Here is a 23,998-nt window from a genome sequence, read left to right as displayed (position 1 = left end):
TAGGGGTGTAGAAGAGGGCGGGAGGGAGGCGGGCGGCGGGCAACTTCGCTCCGTCCACGTGTGTGCGTAGTGTTGCCTACTACGCCTACTTTGCGAATCGCGTAGCAGGCAACACTACGTGCACTCCGTGGGCGGAGCAAAGCACTCTGCCCAGGGTTACAAAAGACTACATAGGTTAAGACCAATGAGTAGTTCTAATTAAGCAATTAGGGATCAGTTAAGACAGGGATAAAAGGGAACAAGGAAACAGCTAACATTCAGATGCAGACTGGAAGACTAGCAAGAAGGACGTATGCTTGTGATTCTGCTCCCAAAGGAATAGTAGGGGAAGTAGACTTTAAAGAAATAAGGGAGGCTATTATTTTTAACTAAGGCTTGTTTTTAATTTTCAGTTCATGGTCCAACAAATAAGGACATATACCACAATTAAAATAAAGTGGGAGCAAGGAAAGTAAAAAATCTTTTTTCTGAGAGGTAAGTAATAGCCAGATTTGATATGCAGCTATAACAGCAGCGTAAGATATATTAAAAGCTTTAAAAAGAAAAATTGTAATAAATAATTTTTGGTATAATATATTTATTTAGTTCCTGAAATCAAGGAAAGAGGACGAATTGAGCAAGAGTCATTAAAGCCAGTCTTGTATTAAAATATCCATGTAACAAAAAAAAGGGTATTAAGGTAAGGGATAAATATAAGAATATGTAAACAATTTTTTTTAAAAAAGAATTCAAGACTTCAAATCTGAATTGATTGATGACACAAGAAAACAATTGACAATTAGATAATAGTACTTTATGGAAGACAAATTCACCTATGAGTTATTAAAATGTATAGTTCCAGTTGTTTAGTCTTTTATAACGAATAAATACATCAGAGATATCCCTTTAAAATATATTACAAATGTCCCTTTAAAAGATTGCATCATTAATGAATAACCTGGGGTTTAAAATTTGGGATTACACTTGGGTATTACAAATGACTCTAAAGGATAATAATGCCATTTAAAGGTTCCAAAGTAATAGAAGGATGCAAGAAAAAGTATGAATTAAAAATTGTCTTTTCCTTCTAGTACTGAACTATATCTCAAATCTGTGAGTACTGAAGGATTTATTCGACTATTGGAGACCATTAATAAAGGCTTATAATAGTACCATTTCAGGTATGTGATGATATCCATTGACATTGGATCTGACTAATTACCATAGTTTGTTAGGATTTAAAAATAATTACCCAAAAAATGGCTTGTGGGGTTTGTCTACAGGTTACCAAATAAAACCAATGGAAATATAATAGAAACAACATTTAGCTAATGATACTCGTGTATAATAATACAGATGTGTTTGGCATTTAAGGAACAATAAGAATGGGTGATAACTTCACTGTCTTGAATAAGAAATGCATGTTAAGTAGAATTGTTAATTAACGAAATGTTTTCCTCTGAACTATAAAAGTTGTGATGATATGTGTACAATAAGAATGTATTTAAAATAAAGGGGGAGACAAGATATTTTAAAGTTGAGCAAGCAAAGGAATGTAACTATAGGTCGATTGTTAACACAGTGTTTATATTTTACTTAGATTGTTTTTAAAACTTGAAATTGTTGTCCTGAAGAAGGTGATGATCATTTTGAACACCGAAACGCCGTGTGAACAGTTTTTTCTAAAAAAAAATATTTTATTATGTATAGTGTATGTTTTAAATAAAATTGACGAACAATTGTTTTTAATGAATTGTGTTATACCACTTTTGATAATAATAATTTGCTGATAAATAAAATAGGCAAATCGAACATTCCTTTGAACTTGTTTTGTTTTTAACCATGGGCCACTGTACACAAATTGTTATGTGGATTTGGTAACCTGGCAAGATTAGACCTTGTAAAATTGTGTTTACAAAATAATATATGTTGGCTAGACAATTGGGTCTGAAGATATCTATATTTTCCACCTATAACAAGAGAAAAAGGGAAGTTTATTTTTTTGTGTAAATATTTATACACAGATTCCAGACCATCCAGAACACTGCTGCAAGACTCCTACTGGACCTCCCATGCCGCACCCACATCACCCTGTACCTCAGGAAGCTTCACAGACTCCCCATTCACAAGCTCTGCCAATTAAACTTCTCACACACATACAAAGCCGTACACAACACAGAACCAGAATACCTGAACAGACACATGCACTTTCACCAACCCACCAGACACCTACGTTCTGTTCTGCCTCACTCTCACTCAAAGACATTCCCCGCATCTGCAAGAGCAAAATTGGAGGTCACTCATTCTCCTACATAGCGCCCAAGACATGGAACAACCTCATTCAACACATTAGAATCTACTCCTCACTTCTTGCGTTCTGCAAGAAGCTGAAGACCTGGCACTTCGTATAAGCACCTTGGGAACACACACCTACACACCTGCCCTAGTGTGTGGATACCCTCTCTGTGATTAGTGGCCTATACAAATTAATATAACATGCATAACATAACAGAAATCTTATGCTGTCTGGTAGGTTGAACCTAAAACGCTGCACTAAAAATATTATAACAAGCCACAGTATTAATGCTTACAAATGTGAAAATTATGATTCAAATACACGTGCCAACACAACATTTGTTAAATTAAACATTATGAAACAAAGTTGTTCATCCGACCTGTTTTGTAGGTGTTGAAGGTTTGCTGCTGCCACTATCCGTTTCAGTATCCACTCCAAAATCAGGTCCATTAATGTTATTTGGACTTTGTTTCTGACCTGAAATCTTCATAGCATTAGATGACGATGGGCAGTTAGGACCATCTTCCACAAAGCATATTCTGTCACTTTCCTTGGTACTGATCCATTCTTTCATCAACTCAAGTACATTAGACTGCCTCTGCGTTGCGTTTTTTTCCCCCTTAAAAGTAAAAAAAAACCAGGTTTTAGAATATTTCTTAATTAATTGAACTTGTAGTGTTTCAAAGGGTTACATCAAAAGTGAGATTCTGTGCATATTGCTTCTTGTGGAAACAAAAAATCTATTTTGTTCCACTTTCTAATTTCAACACAATGTCACTTCTTCACGCATCAGTACATTTCTGACTTGTATTATTATCTCAGTCGAGCTAGCAGTAGGATACTGAAGATGATGAAGCAGAGAAGATCACCCTTGGCTGAAAATGGCGGTACATGGTCGCATATATCTTTGAGCCTAGGCCTGTGAAACGGTTGTATACAATGGTAATACAAGAGTATATGTGGCAGCACACGAACAGGGGAGACTGAAGCTGAGCAAACGACTTGAGCAACCACACAGCCATCACCTTGTTCAACTCCATTAAAGATGTGATCCCGGGACAGCCAAACCCTACCAAGCAAAGTTTAGATCTTTCTGACCTTTCTTTCAATGAAATCTACAACAAACCAATATTAAACCGTGGTAGTAATAATACTGGGGGATACTGTGACTTCATACAGGTTCCTCATCTTATCCGTGACTATTATCCAGGTGCCAGACTGGATCCAGAAACAGTTCTTCAGCAACTGCACTCCAGCACTACCAATTGGAGCCTTGTGGCTTAAATTGTGATTTTGCCCACCCAAGATGTGACAACATCGGAACATATGATCCACCAACTGGTGAGCTAGCGTCAGATCACACTACCTTTTCTGAAATGGCTAGGGGCATGCAAAGAGGAACCATAGGGGCATGCAAAGAGGAACCATTAGGGCATAAATCACAGTGGCAATCTCAGCAGAGTAATTTGCATTATTTGGAGTCTTATTATAAACAGCACAAACTTACCGAGGAAGGAGGGATGGCGGTGAGGAATCCGCGTGAAGATAGAGTATTCAGCAGAATTATTGTTACCGATAGTAATGAACTTTTTCCTTTGAAAGATAATTCTTCCTGCAGATTCTTCACCTTACAAATGAGTTCCACAGCAGGAACTCATTTGGAGGTGGGATAGCCCTGGCAAATTCGTCTTTCACTGCACTCGTGGGAATAAAGACAGTAATGCTTATGAAACATATGCAATGATGATCAAGTGGCTTTCTGTTTAGAGCAGGGGACGCAACCCAGCCACAGCCCTCATGACAGGGGCATGAATACCAGCTGGATGGTCATCCTTGACCAATATAGGGAAAAGCAACAGGAGTATAACCCATAGACCAGATTGAGATCTGGGTGTACATATGTATAAAACAACAATATGTCAATTGGATTCAATTAAGCGGCAGATATATTTGTATGGACAAGACATTACAAAGAACTTGGATGAAAAGAGAGGGCACTAGATTCACTGTCTGGGTCCACTCAAAGGTCCACTCAAAGGTTCGAGTATTGGCACAGAAACGGATCACGATCTACTGATCAGATCACACACCGCCCTTCTGCCCCAGGACTTTGACGGCGGCCCGCTTCGATTGCTGGTATACTCGATTGGACCCAGGCAGCGGATCTCTCGACCCTGCCACATTACCTGACCACCACTAAATGCTTCACGGGCCAGAACAGGGCTCCATTTCTGTGCCACTGTCGAATACTCAAACCTTCGAGTGGACCCAGACAGTGGATCGAGTGCCCTCAACCCTGCATTATTTCCTAACCATTAGATGTCTCTCGAGCCAGAACGGGGCTACGTTTCTGTGCCATCACCTACTCACACCCAACCTCGGACTCTGTCAAGCCCACGTTGACATCAACTGGATTCCCTCCCATTGCGACGTTACAACAGGGTTCCCAACCTCCCCGGACCACCCGCACCACTAGAGATTGTTAAATAAGCCGACCAGTCACCACTGCACACTCACCCAATCCGGCAACCCGGTCCTGATGAAGATCCTGATTAGATAGGATCGAAACGCCGTCGACCATCAATACAGCACGACTCATGGAGCATCATCTACTTTGGTTGTCAATCAAATATCAATTACTCATCCACTGAGGACGAACCATTGTTTTTGTATATACTGTTTTTTTCACTGTATCACCTTGCGTTCTTCGCTGTGTTCACCCACTTGTCACTTGCGTTGTCACTCTTTGCTTCACTATCACCTAGTGCACAAAGCCCCCTTTGGTTGCCATCGCATCCTCATGCCTCCAGTGCTGCTTTGACTGTTTTGTATAAAATATGTCCTTAAATATATGTTGCTATATGCACTTCTAAAAACTGAAATTATGAGTCTCTCTTTTCATCCACGTTCTTTATAATGTCTTGGACATACAAATATATCTGTCGCTTTATTGAATCTAATTGAAATATTGTTGTTTTATACATCCTTGACCAAGGCATAGCAGATCTTTATGCAGAGCGTAACCCACGGCACAATTGTATGCTTGGTTACTGCTGTGAGAAGCTGGATTGGTATATGATGCACACTTATGTAAATGGGCACCCTGCACCAATCCAGACAACCCTTATGGTGATTTTGGTGGTCTTAGGCAACCTTAGAAAGCTCTCTAATTGGTAGCTGTGGAGAGCAGCTTTCAGGCTTAGTCCAGAAGGAGTGTAAAGCAGCTTGTTTTACTAGAACATAATCTTAAAGGTGTAAAAGAACCACACAGTGTATTTATAAAAATATGTATTTATTATAAGACACTCACTAACAAATACAGATATCTCCTAGCCGGAGATATACACAATGCACACAATACTTTTCAATAGAAACAGGTAAGTAGCACAAACTACTCAGTGGTCACCAGGGGGAGAACAAACCATATACTAAAATAATGGTATGCAAACCACGGCTCGAGTCGAGACTATACCCAGAAGATGTAGAAGTGCCGGGGACCCAAGGAACCACCTGAGGTAAGTAACTAGAAACCCCACAGAGGCCATGTGCAGAGTGGGAACACGACCGAGGGGTCAATGCAAGTCAATGGGTAAGTCGCGTTGCAATTGTAAAGCAGAAGGAACCTTCCCAGTGAAACCTGAAGAAACCCAGTAGAAGACAGAAGGGTGGAGAGCCACCCTAACTGAGTACTCACTGTTTCCCGAGCTGGACAAGCCTGAATTGAGTCTGCAAGACGAGGAGAACCGCCACATCACACTCTGGTTGCTAACTGATGCCACAATGGTGAACAGCGCCTCCCAGTCCTCTCTCGACCCCAGGACACCAATTCCCGGAACTGCAGGAGCACCAACAGGAACGCTGACACCCCCGGACACAGGTCGCCCCTCACTCAAGGCTATCTGAAGAAGTCTGATGTATCGCGTAGCACACTGTAACTCGGAGCACGAGCTGGTGCATCTCTCCGTTTCGCCTGACTTTAAAATGGCGGCCTAGTCAGGACAGCTCGTCCCAAAACTCCTGGCCGCAACCACTCTGGGGGCATCCTGAAGTAGCCGCAGGTGAGTCGCGCTTTGCCAAAAGCCCTGGAGACTGCCTCCTGCCCCTGGCCTCTCTCCTAGGTGTTCACTTGCTGAACCGGAGCTCCTAATTTAATCTCCCCGTTTCCCTGATTTTAAAATGGCGGCCATGCCAGGCCTGCTCGTCCTGAAAACTCCTGGCCGCAACCACTCTGGGAGCATCCTGAAGTAGGCGCAGGTGAGTTGCGCCTTGCCACAAGCCCAGAAGACTGCCTCCTGCCGCTAGCCTCTCTCCTAGGTCTTTACTTGCCGAACTGGAGCTCTTAATTCCCCAATTCTCCCACCTCCTGACTCCGAAATGGCCAAGTAGCTAGCACTGAAGTGTATGCCTACAAGTAAAAGTTCTGACACCGACACCGCACTGCGATCTCACAAATTTCCCCCCCTGTGCTGTCCTCAGACCGCCTACCTCTCCTGCTCCACCACCGGGGCATCTAGAGTTTTCACCTCGCTCCACAACGCCTGACCCCAAAATGGTGGTCTAGTCAAGACCGATCCTCTAGAAGACCCTTGACCACAATCAACAACCGACTCCCTGAAGTGGGCACTAGCAACACTAGAAAGCTGTCGAGCCCAGAAGTCTGCCTCCCGCACCTGGACATCAGGAAATTCCCTAAATTGAATCGGAGCACGAACTGTTCCTGTGCTCTACATTCGCCTGACCAGATCAACCGTGTTTCTGTCAAAGTGGAGCCCTCAGACAACTAGACTGAACCTACGACAAAGTCCTGCAATTGCCTGAACAATAAATGGCCGCCTCATTCGCTTTGTGGAACTGACCAATAAATAACCATTTTGCATCGTGGAACTTACCAATAAATGTCCGCCTCACTCGCATTGTGGAACTATCAGATCATTGCTCAAGGGAGCCCAAACTCCCAATAGCCACCATAGATCTACAAGCTAACCCTAAGGCAACCTAAGAATACCCTACAACCTTCTTGGATCCTCACACCATACAGATGCGCCGCTGAGCCCCCTCACCCTGACTGCCTCCCATCCACCCCTCTCCTGGGAACCCTCCCTTCCTATAAACTACCTGATCCAAGCCCACAATGCCATCCTTGAGGCTTTTGATCTCCTCTTCCCTTCTCTAAATACCAACAGCATCCACGCATTACCCCCCTCCCAATGCTCCCTGCCGACCCGGGCAACCAGTCCCCTATACTGAACACCCTCCCTATTCCACCTCCCGCTATCACAATCACCTACGCGCAACCTCTAACCCTCTCCAATCCCTCCACCACCAAGGACACTGCCCCTCCCCCTGCTCTAGTCCATCCTCTAGAGCAACCCCTGTGCAGAACTCCCCCAATCAGTACCGGGCGACCGCAATACACACCCTAAGTCTCCCAATCACTGGCCTCTACCCTCCTGCAAGAAAAAACGACTACCACAACTCAACGCCTTGACCCTACACCATATCCCAAACCCAAACTGACAACTCAATTAACACCAAAAGACAACACAACACTATCAGCTCTTCTCCCTGCCGAGGAGACCCCACCCAGTAGCCAACCACCTCCCCTCAAGAAGAGACGGATTGCCGCCTCACCCGTATTGAAAGCCAAGTCGCCATTATAATCCAGGGCCTGGATCTTATCCTAACCAACCTTTCGACACTCCACAACCCCCCCCCTAAACACCCACTCTACCCCATCTACTCCTCCTCCACACTCCCTAGGCCTCCCAAGCCCCCGCCCCCTAGCCAATCCCCTTGCCCTTCCTCGTCCCAGGCCCCAAGAACGAAGAGAGCTATGGAAGCTATGTCCACGGAGGAAGGGCTCCAGCTGGCCTCCTCATACACCATCCCTGCCACTCACGTCGTGCAATCTACAATTCAGGTAATCACCGGGTTCAGAAGTGATCATTCCTTCCCAAAAACCCCAGACTCCCTCATCAACATCCCTACTGAAACAAAAAAAGAGACTCCCCGTACCAACTGCAGGCTCATAAACTGCAGATCTGCCACGAAACATGCTACAGAGCTTGCAGAATCCACCCTCAACCATGAGATAGATATAGCCTTCACCGAGACCTGGCTCAATGACTCCTCTCCTCCTATCCTGGATATGCTTGTTCCCCCGGGCTTCTCTATAATCAACAAAGATAGAAAAGACCAAAAAGGAGGAGGCTTAGCAATTATCCACAACAGCAACCTGTCAGTGTCCGAAATTGATACCTTTAACTACAACTCCTTTGAATACCTAATCGTCAACATCAAAACCACCAACAACATTCTACTGCACTGCCACCTCCTGGACCATCCCCCAGGCAACACCGTCACATTCACGGAACACCTGTCAGACCTGATCACCCACTGCTCCCTCTTAGATAGCAACAACCTCATTCTAGGCGATCTAAACCTCCACTGGAATGATAGAAACAGTGCTCCATTACAAAACCTCAATGAGCTATTACATTCCAACAACCTTACCCAGCAATCCTCAAAAGAAACTCATAACAAAGGGGCAATCCTGGATGCCATCATCGCCCAACACAACGCAATTACTGTAGACCACATCCTTCTGGTCGACTGGTCAGACCATCACCTAATCCTTTTCCACTTCTCTCAACCGATCATGTGCCAACCCTCCATCACAGTCCCCCCTACATGGTCTAGAAATCTATTGCAGATCAACAACGCTGATTTAGAAGAAAAAATATGCTCCCTCCTGCCCATCTCCCCGGACGCCTCTCAACTGCAGAACTCACATCCCATTACAACATAACCATGTCCTCCATCTTAGACCAACTAGCTCCCATGAATCTGAAAATCCCCCGGAACATCCCCTCCAGATCCTGGTTCAATAAGGACATCAACGAGGAAAGAAGGCAACTCAGAGTCTCAGAACGTCTCTGGAGAAAGAATCCCTCCTCCAGCCGGTGCGAAGAACTCAGATCAGCAAGGAGAAAGTACAAAAAGCATATCAATAATGAAACAGGGCCGTACATCTAGCCCTGAATCTTTTGTTGGTGTTTTTCATGGAATATCCTCTTGAGTGGATGAACAGTTCCATCATTCAGCTTCTGAATCAGAAAACTATTTTGTTAGTGGCTATACTGTAAGGTTTGTGAACTTCAGGCCCCCTCGATCCGACCTCGAAGCATTGTATCTACCCAGTTAAACTTGTTCTTCGTACCTGTCCTTCATTCCTATCCATATTGACGTTTGTCTTTGACACGGCCTAGTCCATTACTCTTTCATCCTTATTCACACCTATGTTTGGTAGGTTCCCAGGCATGTGGTTTCTTATTCAATCGACTACCAATATCAGGACAGAGTGGACGATTAATTATTTTTGGGCTTTGCTGGAGCAAAAAAAGGCAAGGCAGTTGTAGGAAAGTAGGATCTGCCTTTATTTTTTTATTTTTTATTTTATTTTAGACGTTTTTTATAGCGCTGGCCAGACCCGAGGGTATTTGAGAGAAGTGGCATTGGTAGGACATTGGTAAAGAAGAAACTATGACAAACTGAAACTTAAGGAATATCCAAGTAAGTATTCAGAGGGAAGTGTATGGCACAAAACTGAGCCAGTGGCAAAAAGATCCATACATCGACTGTCTTAGCTGAAGAACCACCTAGACAGGCAATGCGAGCTGGAAAAGAGATATTTTGGACTGCAGTTCCTACTTGTACTCCACAAGGGAGAGACAATTGAGGGTGACCGGAAAATGAGGCCTTACTGGTAAGATAACCCATTGTTGTGATAGATTAGAGACGTAATTTTACCTTTTCACGTGTGTTTTGGTCTCTAATATGTAAGCATTCATATGGCTAATACATTATATTTTCATAGCAAGTGTAAGACTTAATCAGTTGATACAAATGTCACGTTAGTTAGGTTGACATCTGCGCCGCCAGTTTAGTTAAAAGGACGCCATGTTCGGATACAATCGAAACTGTTGCTTGCCTTCTCGAAACTGTATTCTGCTTATTTCCGAGAAATGGTCCGTGGTAAGTTTTGTTTCTTGAAAGCCCCTGTTAGCTCGTAAGCGCATGCCTTTCCCCTTATATCAAGGCCTTCTCCAACCTATCTAGAGGGGAGGATAGGCCAAACAACCTTGAAATGTAGATAGTTTGTACCAGGCTGCACAAGCAAAGCATATGTTCTGTATCCCCATTGTATTAGGACAGCTGCCACTGTTTTTCCATGGTGGGTGGGTCACTTCCTTCAGTTGGCACCCGAACAAGGACCCCTCAGTGACCCGTATCGCCCATAGTCGGGTTGTAGAAGTCGGGGTTCCATCTAGTCGGATGGGTGGATCGGGGATCCCCACACGATCGAGCCTGGTTCTGGCAGCTGCCCCACCTGTCTGATCGGACAGCTCCGCATCTAGCGGTCACCTTGGCTGGGGTCCTGAGAAGGCGAAACCTTTGGATCTGACCATTTGGTCCGAAGAGTCGGCAGTGAAGAAAAGTCTTGTCTAATTTGTGTGTGTCTAACTTGTGTGCACTGGGTGAGTCAATCTTGAATTCTTGGTAAGTGCAGCGCCGTCTTGATTAATTTGGTAGGTCTGCAGATCCTTGTGATACAGAGCGTTGTTGAACGTTCTGCCAAGCCACCTGGCAATTTGGTTTTCTTTGGAAAAGGTCTGGGGCTAGAGCCTATCTTCTTGTCTTGGTGCATTCTGAGGACTGACTCGTCTTGGCACACTCTATGGACTGTTTTTGAGAGCTCTTTGTTTATGTGTGCTTCGTTGTGTGTGTGGGTGTGTTGATTAAGTGAATACATGAATGTGCCTGATGCCAGGATGCCTTGTTGGAGTAAAGTGTGGTGTTTGGGGTGCCGATGCTGTCGAACGTCGTTTAGAGGAGCGGCAGCCTGCACCCCCGGAAGGCACTCCGAGTTTTGATATGTACGTGAAGCATGTTATTGGCCATATTCTGTTTTGTACATTGTGGCACAAGTATTAGAGGAACAATGCCGAGCTTCAGTGGCCACGGGATGGCACCTGTGATGAACAAAAATGTAATTATTTACAGGATAAACTATTTGCTGGAAGAAGTCGACAGTTGATGTTTGATACTTTACAGGTATGGCAGAAGGAAGATAAGCAGAGGCGTATACGGGCTGAGAAGGAGTCTAGGAAGAAGGCACTGTAAACGGTGGTGCAGAAAGCGGTAGCTTATGATAAGGAAAGAACAGGGAAGGGTATTGAGTGTGCAGATAGGAAGTTTCGATTACAGTGTGATAGGTCCAATATTGTTAGAGAGGAAGAGGATGCCTTCTTGGAGGATTTGCTGGATACTCGCTCCCCACAAAGAATATACCCTGCTGTTCCACCGTCTGAGTCTGCAGCTGTTCCTTCGTCTACCTCTGATCCCTCCACAGCCTCAATAGCTCCGGCTCCGTCCCTATCCATATTTTGCTTGGTTTTGCAAATTACGAGTACAGTGACTGCGGGTACCCCCTTAGTGTCAGCTGCTCCTGTTTCCGTTTCTCCTCCTTCTCTTACACCTACCACACAGCCATTGTTGACACTGTCACCTGCGTTGGTATCTGTCCCGTTCCCCCTGAGCATGTCACCCACGGTATTGAGTAGTGTTGGGACGCTATTGCGAGGGTCGGATGGAGGAAATTGGGAAGAGGCACGGGAGCGATTGGAGTGGGCAATGATTCGATCTGAAGAAGGTCAAGAAGAGAAAAGGATGGTTGCAATTCAGGCAACACAGTGGGTCCGAAATGCAATTCATGGTTTGGAAGATATATGGAGTGTGATGAAGGATTTTGATCCATTTGTGCAACAACATGCCCCTGAGCACATGTCTAATACATTTATTGGTCTGTGGTAACAGTGTATTGGAGGCAAGGCTCCGCAAATTCTTTATGATATTCAAGATTGTGTATATTCTGCTGGTATGGCTCCTGCGGAAGTTCACAGTAATGTTGGGACATTACTCAGTTATCAGGCAAAATTCTATCATAGCACTCCGGTTCCAGTATCCCAGTTTCCGATGAGGGAAGTGCATCCCATTTATCACCCTGAGATTCCAGAGCAGCGTAATGCAGCAAATGTTGTTACTCAGCAGTGAGTAGAGGCTCGGTTTCAGGAGCAATGGGTTTATACCCCGTGGAAGAGAAGTGAGGTGCATGCTCTTAAGAGTCAGTTGCCAGACCCTAGGAAAAATACTACTGCATACTATAAAGAATTAACGGAAGCTGCCTCCTCGTCAGTTATGACTGTAGCAGACATTGAGATATTTTTCAGGTTTTTAGTGCCGGTAGATATATATTGAGGCAGGTGCATACATAGGATCACAGAGTGGTATTGGGTGGTACATGGGACGAGATCAAGGCATGGGATAGGGAACGGAAGCCTGGCGAAAAACCTAGGGCGGAGAAATTGGCTTTACCAAATTGCATTATTACTTATATGCATTCTCTTATTCCACCCAGGCGAGAAGACTGGGATAAGTTAACAGCATGTTGCCAGAAGAAAGAAGAGAATGTGTCTGATTGTTTTACTTCTGAGAGTAAATGGACCACTTCTTCCGCTTTAGTGATATTGAGCATGGCCCAATATTATGAACACCGAGAAAATGAGAAGAAGGATAAAGTGGAGAAAAAGAGTAAGGATTTGAAGACGAAGGTGTTGTTGCAGCAAGTAGCAATGGGATCAGGAAGGGGCCGGGGTTCTGGTCTGGCTCAGAGGTAACGAGGTGTCGGTGGAGGTGGTGTGCCTTTGGTGATAAATCAGTGTGCGTATTATAAAAAGGAGGGGCATTGGCAAAATGAGTGCCCAGAGTTGTTACAGAAGGTTGCAGCACTAAGAGGAAGGGGATGGAATGGAAGGGGTTGTGAGGCAAACAACAGAAATGAGGCTCAAGGGGATGCATCCCCAGGGGGTCGGTCTGATCAGAATTATTTTGACGATCCCCGAGGCAGACAGTATTACCATGATGATTATGATATTGATGAGGTTACAGGGATGTCCCATAGCTAGGACAGGACGGACAGGGTAAGGCACCAGTTCAGATTCCTGTAGATCAGTGTGGTCCTTATGTCACAGTGGATCTACATGGTTCGACACAGAAATGTTTGGTGGATACAGGTGCAATGAATAGCTCTGTTTCTCATTCACTGGTCCCTGGGGCCACCCTGTCTGGCCATAATAATGTTTCGGTAGGCTTTTCAGGCGTACCGATTGTGAGCCCCATCTCCAAAACTTTAGCTTTGACTGTTGGTCCTTTAACAATAGATTCTCCATTTGTCTTGACATCAAATTTTGTTGAAAATTTATTAGGATTGGATTTGTTAAAGAAATTATGTGCTACTATTTATTGCTCTCTGGATAGTGTTTATATAACATTTGGACCTAATGTGGATGGTGCGAGACAGTGTTTTGCAAAGGACGCTCCACTTCTTGTTGAGTTTCAGGATGTCCCGTCTTTTTTGTGGGTTGTTACAGATACCACATGTTTCCATCAAGATCAAGGATAATGCTGTGCTTTCTCGCATTCCTCAATACAAAATATCGCAAGCTGGTGAACAGGCTCTATTGCGGATTATACAGGATTTGATTAAATTGGGGGTGGCGGAGGAGACAGTAGCAAACATGTGTAATAGCCCCGTTCTTCCTATTCTTAAAAAGGCCTCTGTGGATTCCAATGATACACACTCTGATGTTTATCGATTTATAATCGATTTATGGGAAGTTAATAAAATAGTTATTCCCCAGTTTCCAGTGGTCCCTGATATAACGGTCCTTCTCACCATGTTCCCTTCTTTGGCAAAATATTTCTCTGTGATCGATTTAAAGACTGTTTTTTTAGCATTGCTGCTCACTCTGATAGCTGCTATTTATTCGGTTTTGCACTAGCTGGTAAAAGTTACCAATTCTGTAGAGCTCCTCAAGGGTATACAGAAAGTCCTAGTATTTATAGTCAGGCTTTAAAAGATCAATTGGACTCTCTCTCTCTTCCCGCAATATGTGGATGACATTTTGATAGACTCCGACACCGAAGAGGGTTGTCGGGATACCACTGTACAATTGTTAATGCATTTGGCATAAAATGGCCATGAAGTGTCCCTTTCTAAATTCCAGTATTGTCAACAGCAGGTCACCTATTTAGGTCACCTGTTGTCGAAGGAGGGTTGGAGGCTAACACCTGAACGAGTTGATGCCATTGTAAAGATGCCCATCCCAGAGACTCAAAGGGATGTGCGTGCGTTCATAGGTATCACCTCGTATTGTCGGCACTTGATACCTGCTTACTCTTTACTAAAACACCCCTTGCTTTACCTAACCATTAAAGATGTGCATGAACCCTTGCCCTGGACGCATGAATGTCAGCATGCTTTTGAACAATTAAAACCTGCACTTTAATCTGCGCGTGGCACGCCGGATTACAACAAGAAGCCCTTCGTGCTGTATGTACACAAAGCATATAGATGCGCCCTTTCTGTGTTAACACAAGCCTTTGGAGGTAAACAGAGGCTGTGTGCTTATTTTTCTGCTATGCTTGACCCTGTTGCCAGAGCCCTCCTGTGCTGTTTAAGAGCCACGGCAGCTGCTGCGGTCTCTATTCGACAAGTTGCAGGGCTCGTTCTCAATTATGATCTCACAGTAATGGTACCACATGCTGTGGATGTACTCTTGAATAAAACGAAGACACAGCACCTTACCAGTGCTCGTCTGACTGGATATTAATTGACATTGTTTGCACCTCATATTACTATCAAAAGATGTGCCACACGGAATCCAGACACATTACTATCCCTCCCTTCGGAAGAAGGGGAAACAGACGTTCATCATTGTTTGTTTCATAGACGAAGAGACGGAGCAACAGGTAGACTTGACTGATGTTCCCATATCTGACGCGCAAGGGGAACTATATGTTGATGGCTCTTGTTTTAAATTGCCAGATGGCACTACTACAACAGCGTATGCTATTACCCTGCTGTGCACTCAAGTTGAGACGTCACATGTTCCTTATCAATCAGCACAAGCGGCTGAGCTGGGGGCCCTCCTGCGGGCATGTCAGTTTAATGAAGGACTGTCAAAATTTATACTGACTGTCAGTATGCCGTTGGGGTGGCTCATAATTTTGGACGCCTCTGGGCAGAGAGAGGATTCTTTTTTTTTTTTTTTTTATAAAACCTTTATTTACGAAAAGGTGCACACAGCTAATCAGCCAAACATCCCGGAGGCATGGCAGCAGAATCGAGAACCAAACTGATACGGCACACACAGGAGAACAATACAGGATGAAAAGGGTTAAATTTTCTTTTTTGTTGAAAATAAACCAGGATATACACAATAAAGACGTGACACAGTGCAGTACATTAACAAGAAGAGAGAAAAGGAAACGGGAGGGGACCGGGTACGGGATCTGAGGTAGATTCGGTCGTCGGGCCGGCAGAGAAGCAAGTACAAAGCCAGAGACGACAGCAAGTAGGAGGAACCAGTAGAAGCAGGCAGACCAACCCTAGGTACTCCCGACTGACGCTCCCCCACACCCCCCGACGAATCCAGTAACAGGAGAAACGAAACGGCAACAGTCCCAGCCCCGTCCAAAAAGTCCAAACAATAACCCGACATACTGGTCCCTGACCCAGAAGGAGAAAAAGGAAAGGGAATCAAGTGCAACCGAAAAATAGAGAAAAACGAAAAGGGCCATAGAAACAGAAAACGGAACAAAAAGCACCCCAACCCCAACCCCCCACCCTGCACCTCTGCAAACGGCTACGGCCCACCCCCCAGCAGCGTGCCTGTCGCCCAGCAACCAAAAACCCGAAATATAGGAGAAAGAGAGCTATAAAAAGGGGAGAAAAGAAAAAGGCAAGAAAAGAAAATGAAGGGAGGAGGAGAGTTGCACATTCCCTCAGCCGCCCCCCCCCCCGCGACGTGAAACCCTAGACACTGACCAATCAGCAACAAAGCAAGTCATAGACGGCGGTAGTCAGGGAGAACGCCTAATCCCGCCCCATCCCCCATTGCAAGAAAATGGTGGACCCCGGTACCTCACAAGTCCCCAGCATAAGCAATGGACATAAGTCTCATCCTTGACCTCTACGAACAGTAACTCCGGGTCCCTCATATCGCACCAGCCCATCCACAGGACAAATCATAAGGCCAGCCAGTCCACAAATCTGCGCGGCGAGCACAACAGAAAAGCGCAAACCACCACAATCCAACGCCGCCATGACACTCGCCCCAGCTCGACCAGTCCCCGTCCACCTCAGGTTCCACGTCGCCACACAGCTCACACGGTCGAGAAATACGTGCAGTCTCCGTCGGGTCACAATTCCAGCCAAGTCAGTAGGGGACGGGCATATGAGCACATTCACAGGCGAACTCGCCAACGTTGGCGGGCGACGCGCCATGGCGGCGGGTTCCGTCGCGCACTGCGATCCAGATAGTGTCCTCCAGGCTACGACACTGGATGGGCCACGGTCCACAGAGTCCTGGGGCAAAGCGGGAAAAACGGCCAGCGTAGGGGGGCCCAACAGAACTGAGTCCTTGCGCGATCGGGCAGTTTCGGTGTCATCCGCGATCGTCTCGTGGGACAGAGCGGCCACGTAGGAGCACAAGTCCCCAATGGCGGCCAGAACGGTTCGCAATGAGCACTCTCCGTCACCTCGCACCTCCGCAGAATGGTCGACAGCAAACATCGGAGCGCTCCGCAGGACACCCCAGTCAATCAAGGAAGTGCGAGTAGGGCAGGCGGAGGGAGCAGGCACACTGACCAGCGATATCAGGGTCCTCTGGACGGGGGCCCCACCCCGGCGGGCGGGCTGCACCAAGAAGGGGACCCCCGGGCCACCAACAGGGCCAGCACGCCTCCGCAAAGCAATTAGAACCGCTGGCACCTCACCAATACACGAGCAGGCCACTCTGTACAACAATGGACCGGACCGTGTCAGGGTCCCCCAGCCGCTGTTGCTGTGTTGTGCCCCAGCTAGATCAGCACTCGAGGTCCCGGCTTTCGGACAATGGGAGGCCAAGAACTTCCACTCGAGATAACTCCGTCAATCCGGGATGTAAAGTCTCCGGGATCACACCATCAAGATTAGCAACGGGTCACACACATGGGGATGAGGCGAAAAGGCAGGATTTATAACAGGATATGTAGTCGCAGGAGAAGGTCGACGGAGCCGAGTAACTTATGCGGCCATCTTCATTCGTCAGCAGGCTCCTCCAGAGAGAGGATTCTTGGCATCACACAAGACCAAAATTCAACTCAGTCCATTGATAAAGAGGCTTCTGACAGCTTTGACTCTTCCCAAATGATTGTCAATAGTGAAAGGGAGTGCCCGTAAAACAATTACTGATGATGTTGGGAAAGGAAATGCATTTTGCAGATTAGACAGCTAAGGAGACAGCCAGATCAAAGTAGAAAAAGATGTTTGTAGCGGGTCCTGCAAGGTGGGTGCCCGACAAAGGGATGTTTGAGGACAGACTAGCCAAGTTAAGGAGATTCAGAGTGAGGCAACAGTGGAGGAGTTGGCAGTGTGGCAGGACAAAAAACAGGGCAATGGAATGCCGAGGGAAGTTGGACTGATCTGTCTGAGAAACAGAGATGGATGTTACCAAATGCAAATGTACTTCGTGTGGTTACGATGGCACATGGTCCAGCTCACAATAGCGATAATGGTATTTGCAAACTGATGGATGCTGTCTGGAGCAATGACAATATTTCAAAGGCTGTCACTCACTTGGTGAAATACTGTATGATCTGTTTTAGACACAATCCTGGGAAGGGTACCCCTACACCTTCGGGTAATTTTGCACCTCCCTCTTTCCCTTTTGAGGTACTCTATTAAACTATATAGAATTGTCATGGGTAAACAATTTGAAATATGTACAAGTGGTAGTTTGTGCTTGTAGCAAGTGTATTGAGGCTTACCCCACAAAAGAAAACACCGCCATGGCAATAACAAAGGCCCTTATTAAAGAGTTTCCCGTCCACTACGGTATGCCCGCTTGATCTGGAGTGACAATGGAAGTCACTTCAACGCCAAACTGATCCAGCTGAAATGCAACGGTTTGCATGTTCAGCAAAGGTTTCATGCAGCTAACCACCCTCAGTCAGCACGTTTAGTTGAGAAGTACAATGGTACTCTCAAGTTAAAGTTAGAAAAGTTGAAGGAGAGTACTGGGTTGCAATGGCCAGATGCATTACCCCTTGCTTTGTTGTCCACTAGAATGACTGCTCATTCCAGGACCGTATTATCTCCTTATGAGGTAATTTTCGGTCGTCCAGCCAATGTGTGGGGTGTCCCTAGACCAAAGAGATTTTCAGATATTGAGTACCCTTTGTTGGTCGACTATTTGTATGAACTTACTAAAAGCTTACGTTGTATCCAACAACAGATACACGAGGCACTACCTCAAGCACCTGAGGGGCCTGGGCACACGATTCAGCCTGGTGACTATACACTGATTAGAAGTTTTCAAAGAAAAGACGGCTTGAAGCCAAGATGGAAGGGCTCCTACTTGGTCCTCATCACCACAAGAACAGCAGTGAGAGTGGAAGGTGGGAAGAATTGGGTGCATGCCTCTCACTGTAAGAGAGTGCCTCTGCCCCTGCCCTACGACGCCTGGGTAAGAGAGGTCATCGGAGACCACAAAACTGTTCAGCGATATCGAGGATTCTCGGATGCTCGATTGGTTTGGATGCAAACAAAAGCGGAAAATGATGCTGTGTTGAATGAAACAGTTCCCCCGAAAATAAAGGCTCCACTTCATCTGACCGCTTGGAACCTGAGCTACAGTACTCAATGTCTCCTGAATTTCGGATTTCACTTTGAAATGAGATAGTGCCTGGAAAGGACAGGTACAATTTGCATCCTCGACAGAAAGGTGGTGAGCCAAAAGAAAAGTGAGTGTAGTTAGGGATGGACTTCATTGCATAAGACAAGTAAAAGGTCCCTTGTTTTTGCATCTTCTTGTTAGATTAGGGTTCAGAAAACTGGTGCACTGCCTGTGACGCAGGATAGGATAAGCTGAGAACAATGAATAATTGTCAATGAGCTGTAAGGGTGTGGCACCACTGCCGCGTGCTCAATAGCACCACGAGGATTGGACGATAGAAGCCTGCCAGGGAGGCTTAGAACGGACCCTGATTCTTGACCCTTGTGGGTATTTTTTCCTTTTGTTCTTTTATTATTTTGTTTGTGTTTTGTGCCTTCTCTCCACCATTGGCTCAATTTTAAGTCGTTGTTTCTTTGACACTTTCATCTGTGAATATAATTGAAGAAAAATGTATCTTTTTGATCAACCTCTTGCAGCAGATGAACAAGGTCTTGTTGCTCTACGCCCAGGGCGGGTTGGTTTTGAATGGTTGCTCAGGAAAAAGATATTTTGGGTTGTAATTATGTTACTGTTCCTATTGGGGGAGGAGGGGTGCTTTGGGTAATGGAGTGTTCTGGGACTCCATTGTCATATGTCTTGTATCAAACAGTTCCCTCTGATCGTCAGAAGTGCACTATGCACAATAAAATTGTCTTGGATAGCCAATAAATATTCTTTGGGGATAACACAGCTTATTATCCCACTGATTCAGTAACTAGTTTATGGACAGCTTATCCCCTATCACTAGTAAATTACAGGTATGTTCGTCCCACCACTTTTGTAGAAGTAAAAGGTGAATTTGGTTTGGGATACCCTGGATCTTGTCTATACTATAGAAAACCAAGAGGTACAGGATATCCATGATGTATGCCCGAAATGTACTGTGGTGATCTATATTTCAATAAAAGAAATGTCACATTAACAGGATGGCATTACCAAGATCTGACAGTTACTCAAAAAGAAGGAATATATTCCTATGTGGTGTCCAGAATTAAATAATATGGATTCTTATTTGTATCTTAACAGCTCTGGAGAAATAGTATACAAAAATATCCTATGTTTAGGAAAAAGGGATGGCCCTAGTACGAAAGGAATGAGCATTAGATATGCTCCATTGGATTACCAAGGTCCACTCTATGCACACCCTGGTTTCTATTTTCTCTCCAATGGCACATATCCTACTATGTACAATGGTACAGAGGACGTAGCTTTAGCAATGGTGTTACCTCTCTGGGTACCTTGCAAGCATAGCAAACCTAATATAAAATGGGTAGAAAGAACATTGACCAAGGAATTCTGTGAAAGAGTTACAGATTTGGAGGTTATTAATTATAGCAATGGGATTACTTTTGGGTATATCCTTTATCCATTATCACATTTGGTAGCACTGCTATGGCCAGAGGTGAACGTGCTAGAGAGTATTTTGAGTGTAATCTACAGATTTTATCTAATTCGCCCATGGCAGCTTTACAGGATATCACCACCCAATTAGAAAGTATGCACATTTATTCTAAACAGACAAGATATGCTGTTGATTTTATTCTGGCTAAGAATGGTGGATCAAGCGCTGTCATAGGTGATCAGTGTGTGGTCAGCATCACGAATATGGAAGAAAATATTACCCAACATATTTTAGACATTTTGGAAAATTATACAGGCATGGAGAGAGAGCGGCATTTGGAGTTGGTCCTTGTTTGGAGGTTGGGGCTAGATCCTAGAGAAAGTGATATATTTTGTTATTATTCTAATTTGCTGCTGTGCCCTGATACAGTGTCTTCCCTTATGTTGTTCAGGTGGGCCACCTATCTTACACCCAAAAGCAAGTTTATTCATGATACAAATGCTAAAATAATGCTTCAACAAGAGCTAGACACCCTCATGCAGTAGGATGATGGAATTTTTGGATCAAATACCTCTCTTGCTGATTCTGCTTTTGATACTACTCATTATTAATGTTGCGAGGAGGAGCTTGGCGGGCATCCGAGATGGCCGCTTGAGCACAGCGCTCTCCGGACCCTCGCCGCTCCCGACATTTTATCCTGGCTGAATCCTGATTTCTTGCAAGAATTCGTGTAGGGGACGTTTGGCTGATTACCCTGGCACTTTTCAGAAATCGATTTGGATCTCGTATTCCTGAGTTACGGTGCTCTGAACTTTTGGGCTCCGCCCTTGAGGTGCGCCCGGGACGGGGTGCGGTACTGTAGCCGTCCTGCAATTGAACAACAACGGCAGGAGATCTGGCCTTGTGGGTCCCCCCTTCCTAAGTTTCGGTTTCGATTCCGTTCCGACTTGGGCCGCGGCTGTGGATGTCGTGTTGCGATTGAGACTTGGAGGCAGATCGGCTGTTGGGCTTTCATGTGCCCTATTTGCTGCTTTGGCGACCTCTACCCGAGTTGTGCCCCCTTTTTATGTACTTTTGATCCTGTACTTTGGGTGTCGGGCCCGTCGAACCTGGTGGCTTGTCCTGTGACGCATCTTCAAAATGGCGGGCAGAGGGGACAGAGAGACGCGCAAGACGAAAACACCTCTGCGCGGAGCTCCAGTTCAATCAAATGTCATGGACCGTTATACCCATTCTAAGGGGTCCCCCGGAGCTGCCCTGCCTGGTTCTAGTATTGCGTCTGAACGAATTTTGGAAGAATCGGCGGAGCCCTCCTTACAGGATATCATGGGCGCCATCTCGGGTGTGAGGGAATCCATCGGCCTACAGTACGAGGCCTTGGCCCACAAACTTGACACCGTGGCTATTGAGGTGAATCTGATTCGTGCTGATCTCGGCAAGACGAATGAGAGGGTACAATCACTGGATATTAAATCCTCTAGCCTTACGAATGACGTCTCGGAGCTCCAAACAGAGATTGGAAATCTCCGTCGGGGGAACGACTTCATGACCCGTCGCCTGGAGGACTTTGAAAATAGGGCGCGTCGCTGCAATGTTCGCCTGGTTGGTGTACCGGAAAATCCTGAACCCCACTCGGTGGATCTCCTGGTTGAGGATCTGGTCTTGAACCATTTGGCCCCTTCTGGTCTCACAAAATTTTTCACGGTGGAACGTGCACATCGTGTTCCAGGGGGCAAAGTCAAGCCGGGAGCCCCGCCGAGACCCATTGTAGCGAAGCTTTTTCATTATAGAGACCGGGACGCTATCCTGCAGGCCTCGCGGGTGAAGGGCCCGGTGGCCTTTGAGAATGCTACGGTGAACTTTTACCCGGACTTTTCCCAACAGGTTCAGAGACAACGTATGGAGTTTCGTGGTGCCAAGAAACGTCTCCGGGTTCGGGGCCTACGTTACGCCATGCTCTTTCCCACTAGACTCCGGGTCGAATACAATGAACATACCCTTTTCTTTGATCGGCCAGATGCTGTTAATGACTGGCTGGACTCATTGCCTGACCGTCCTCCTGAGACAGACTCCGCCGCTCACCCTGGCGGTGCCGAAGGTGGTGTGGAGATCTAACTGTTCGGCTCTTATGTCTTATTTTGAATACATTCTCAGGAGTGTTGGCCGGCGTCCCTCTACATTGTGATCATTCTGTCTTTTCGTTTGTTATTTTTGTTCTTGCTGAGGTCGGGGGGTGGATGGAACGGAGACCTTTCCTCCTCCGGGGTCTTTGTGTAGAATAGGGGTTCTTGGGCGACAGGCACACTGCAGGTTGGGGTGGCTCTTTAGCTTTTTGCAGGGGTGCAGGGTGGGGGGTGTTTCTCTTCAGTTTGGGGGAGGGGGGTTGGGAAGTTTTTTCTTTTCTGTGTGTTGTTTTCAAGGCGATTTGCTCCTGTGTTTGCTGCTGTTTCTGATGTCTAGCTCATGGACGGGGGTCTTGGCTCGGGTGGTTGGGATGGGGGGTAGAGGGTTGAAATTTCTTTCCTGGAACGTTAATGGCCTGGGAGATCGTATTAAGCGCAGTGTGGTCTTAAAATGTATACGACGTTTGTCACCGGACATTGTTTTTATGCAAGAAACCCATTTGATTGGTAATGTTTGTTATGCAATGAATAGATGGGGCTACCGCCTTGTGGCGCACTCAGGGTTTACCTCCGGATCTAGGGGTGTGGGTATTCTTGTTCGAACCTCCCTCCCCCTGGCTATTGATGAGGTGATTCATGATGACCGCGGGAGATATACTGTCCTGGTGGGTAGATATGAAGGCTGCACCCTCTCTCTCTTCAATGTTTATGTTCCCCCGGGTTTGCAGGCCTCTACTTTTACTGACTTGGGCCGTGTTCTGTTGGATCTCCCTGATAGCACTCTCTTTCTTGCCGGTGATTTTAATTCGGTGCTTTCCGGCCCTCACGATCGCCATCCCCCTAGAGATACCCCGCAGGCTCAGCAGTGGTTGGGTGGGTTTTTAGATACCTTTGGCCTTGTGGACTGCTGGCGACTGTTGCATCCTACTCAACTCCAATACACCTTCCATTCTGGGGCCCATGGCAGTCTGTCCCGGCTGGATTATTTCCTGATGCCCGCAGCCCAATCATCGGCGGTTCGTGAGATTTTACACTTGCCGAGGGGTATTTCTGATCACTCGCCGCTCTGGCTTCGTTTCGAGGTTGGGGTAGAGGCGGCGGGCCGAGTGGCTCCCATTAACCCTTGGTATCTTTCCTCCCCTGAGACTCGTACCCTCTTGCTCAAGTCCATGGATTCATATTTCCTGGAAAATGAGGGGTCGGTCTCTTCGGCTGTGTCCCTGTGGGAGGCTTTTAAAACTGTGATTCGTGGACAGGCCCTTTCCTTGATTGTTGAAGCTAAGAGGGCAGGGAGGAAGGAGGTGGTGGACCTTGAGGGGGAGATCTCTGCTTTGGAGGACGAGTTGGAATCTGGTGTCACGCCTGACAAACTCCATGCCCT

The 23,998-nt window shown here is 46.0% G+C and overlaps 1 protein-coding gene across 4 annotated transcripts in view; it reads right to left on the bottom strand.

Annotated features, from left to right (window-relative positions):
- STK33 (serine/threonine kinase 33) overlaps positions 1 to 23,998 on the bottom strand; it is a 1,224,797-nt gene that overhangs the window by 216,004 nt on the left and 984,795 nt on the right. For all 4 annotated transcript variants that reach the window (XM_078680992.1, XM_078680994.1, XM_078680993.1 and 1 more), the window contains one exon: positions 2,655 to 2,894. In XM_078680992.1, the coding sequence (XP_078537118.1) occupies positions 2,655 to 2,894 (240 nt within the window). The remainder of the gene's footprint in view (positions 1 to 2,654; positions 2,895 to 23,998) is intronic.

This window comes from Lissotriton helveticus, chromosome 3_1 (assembly GCF_964261635.1).
Source record: "Lissotriton helveticus chromosome 3_1, aLisHel1.1, whole genome shotgun sequence".
Lineage (NCBI taxonomy): Eukaryota > Metazoa > Chordata > Amphibia > Caudata > Salamandridae > Lissotriton > Lissotriton helveticus.
Note: the sequence above shows the minus strand (reverse complement) of the source record. Positions and strands in the feature narration are given on the sequence as shown.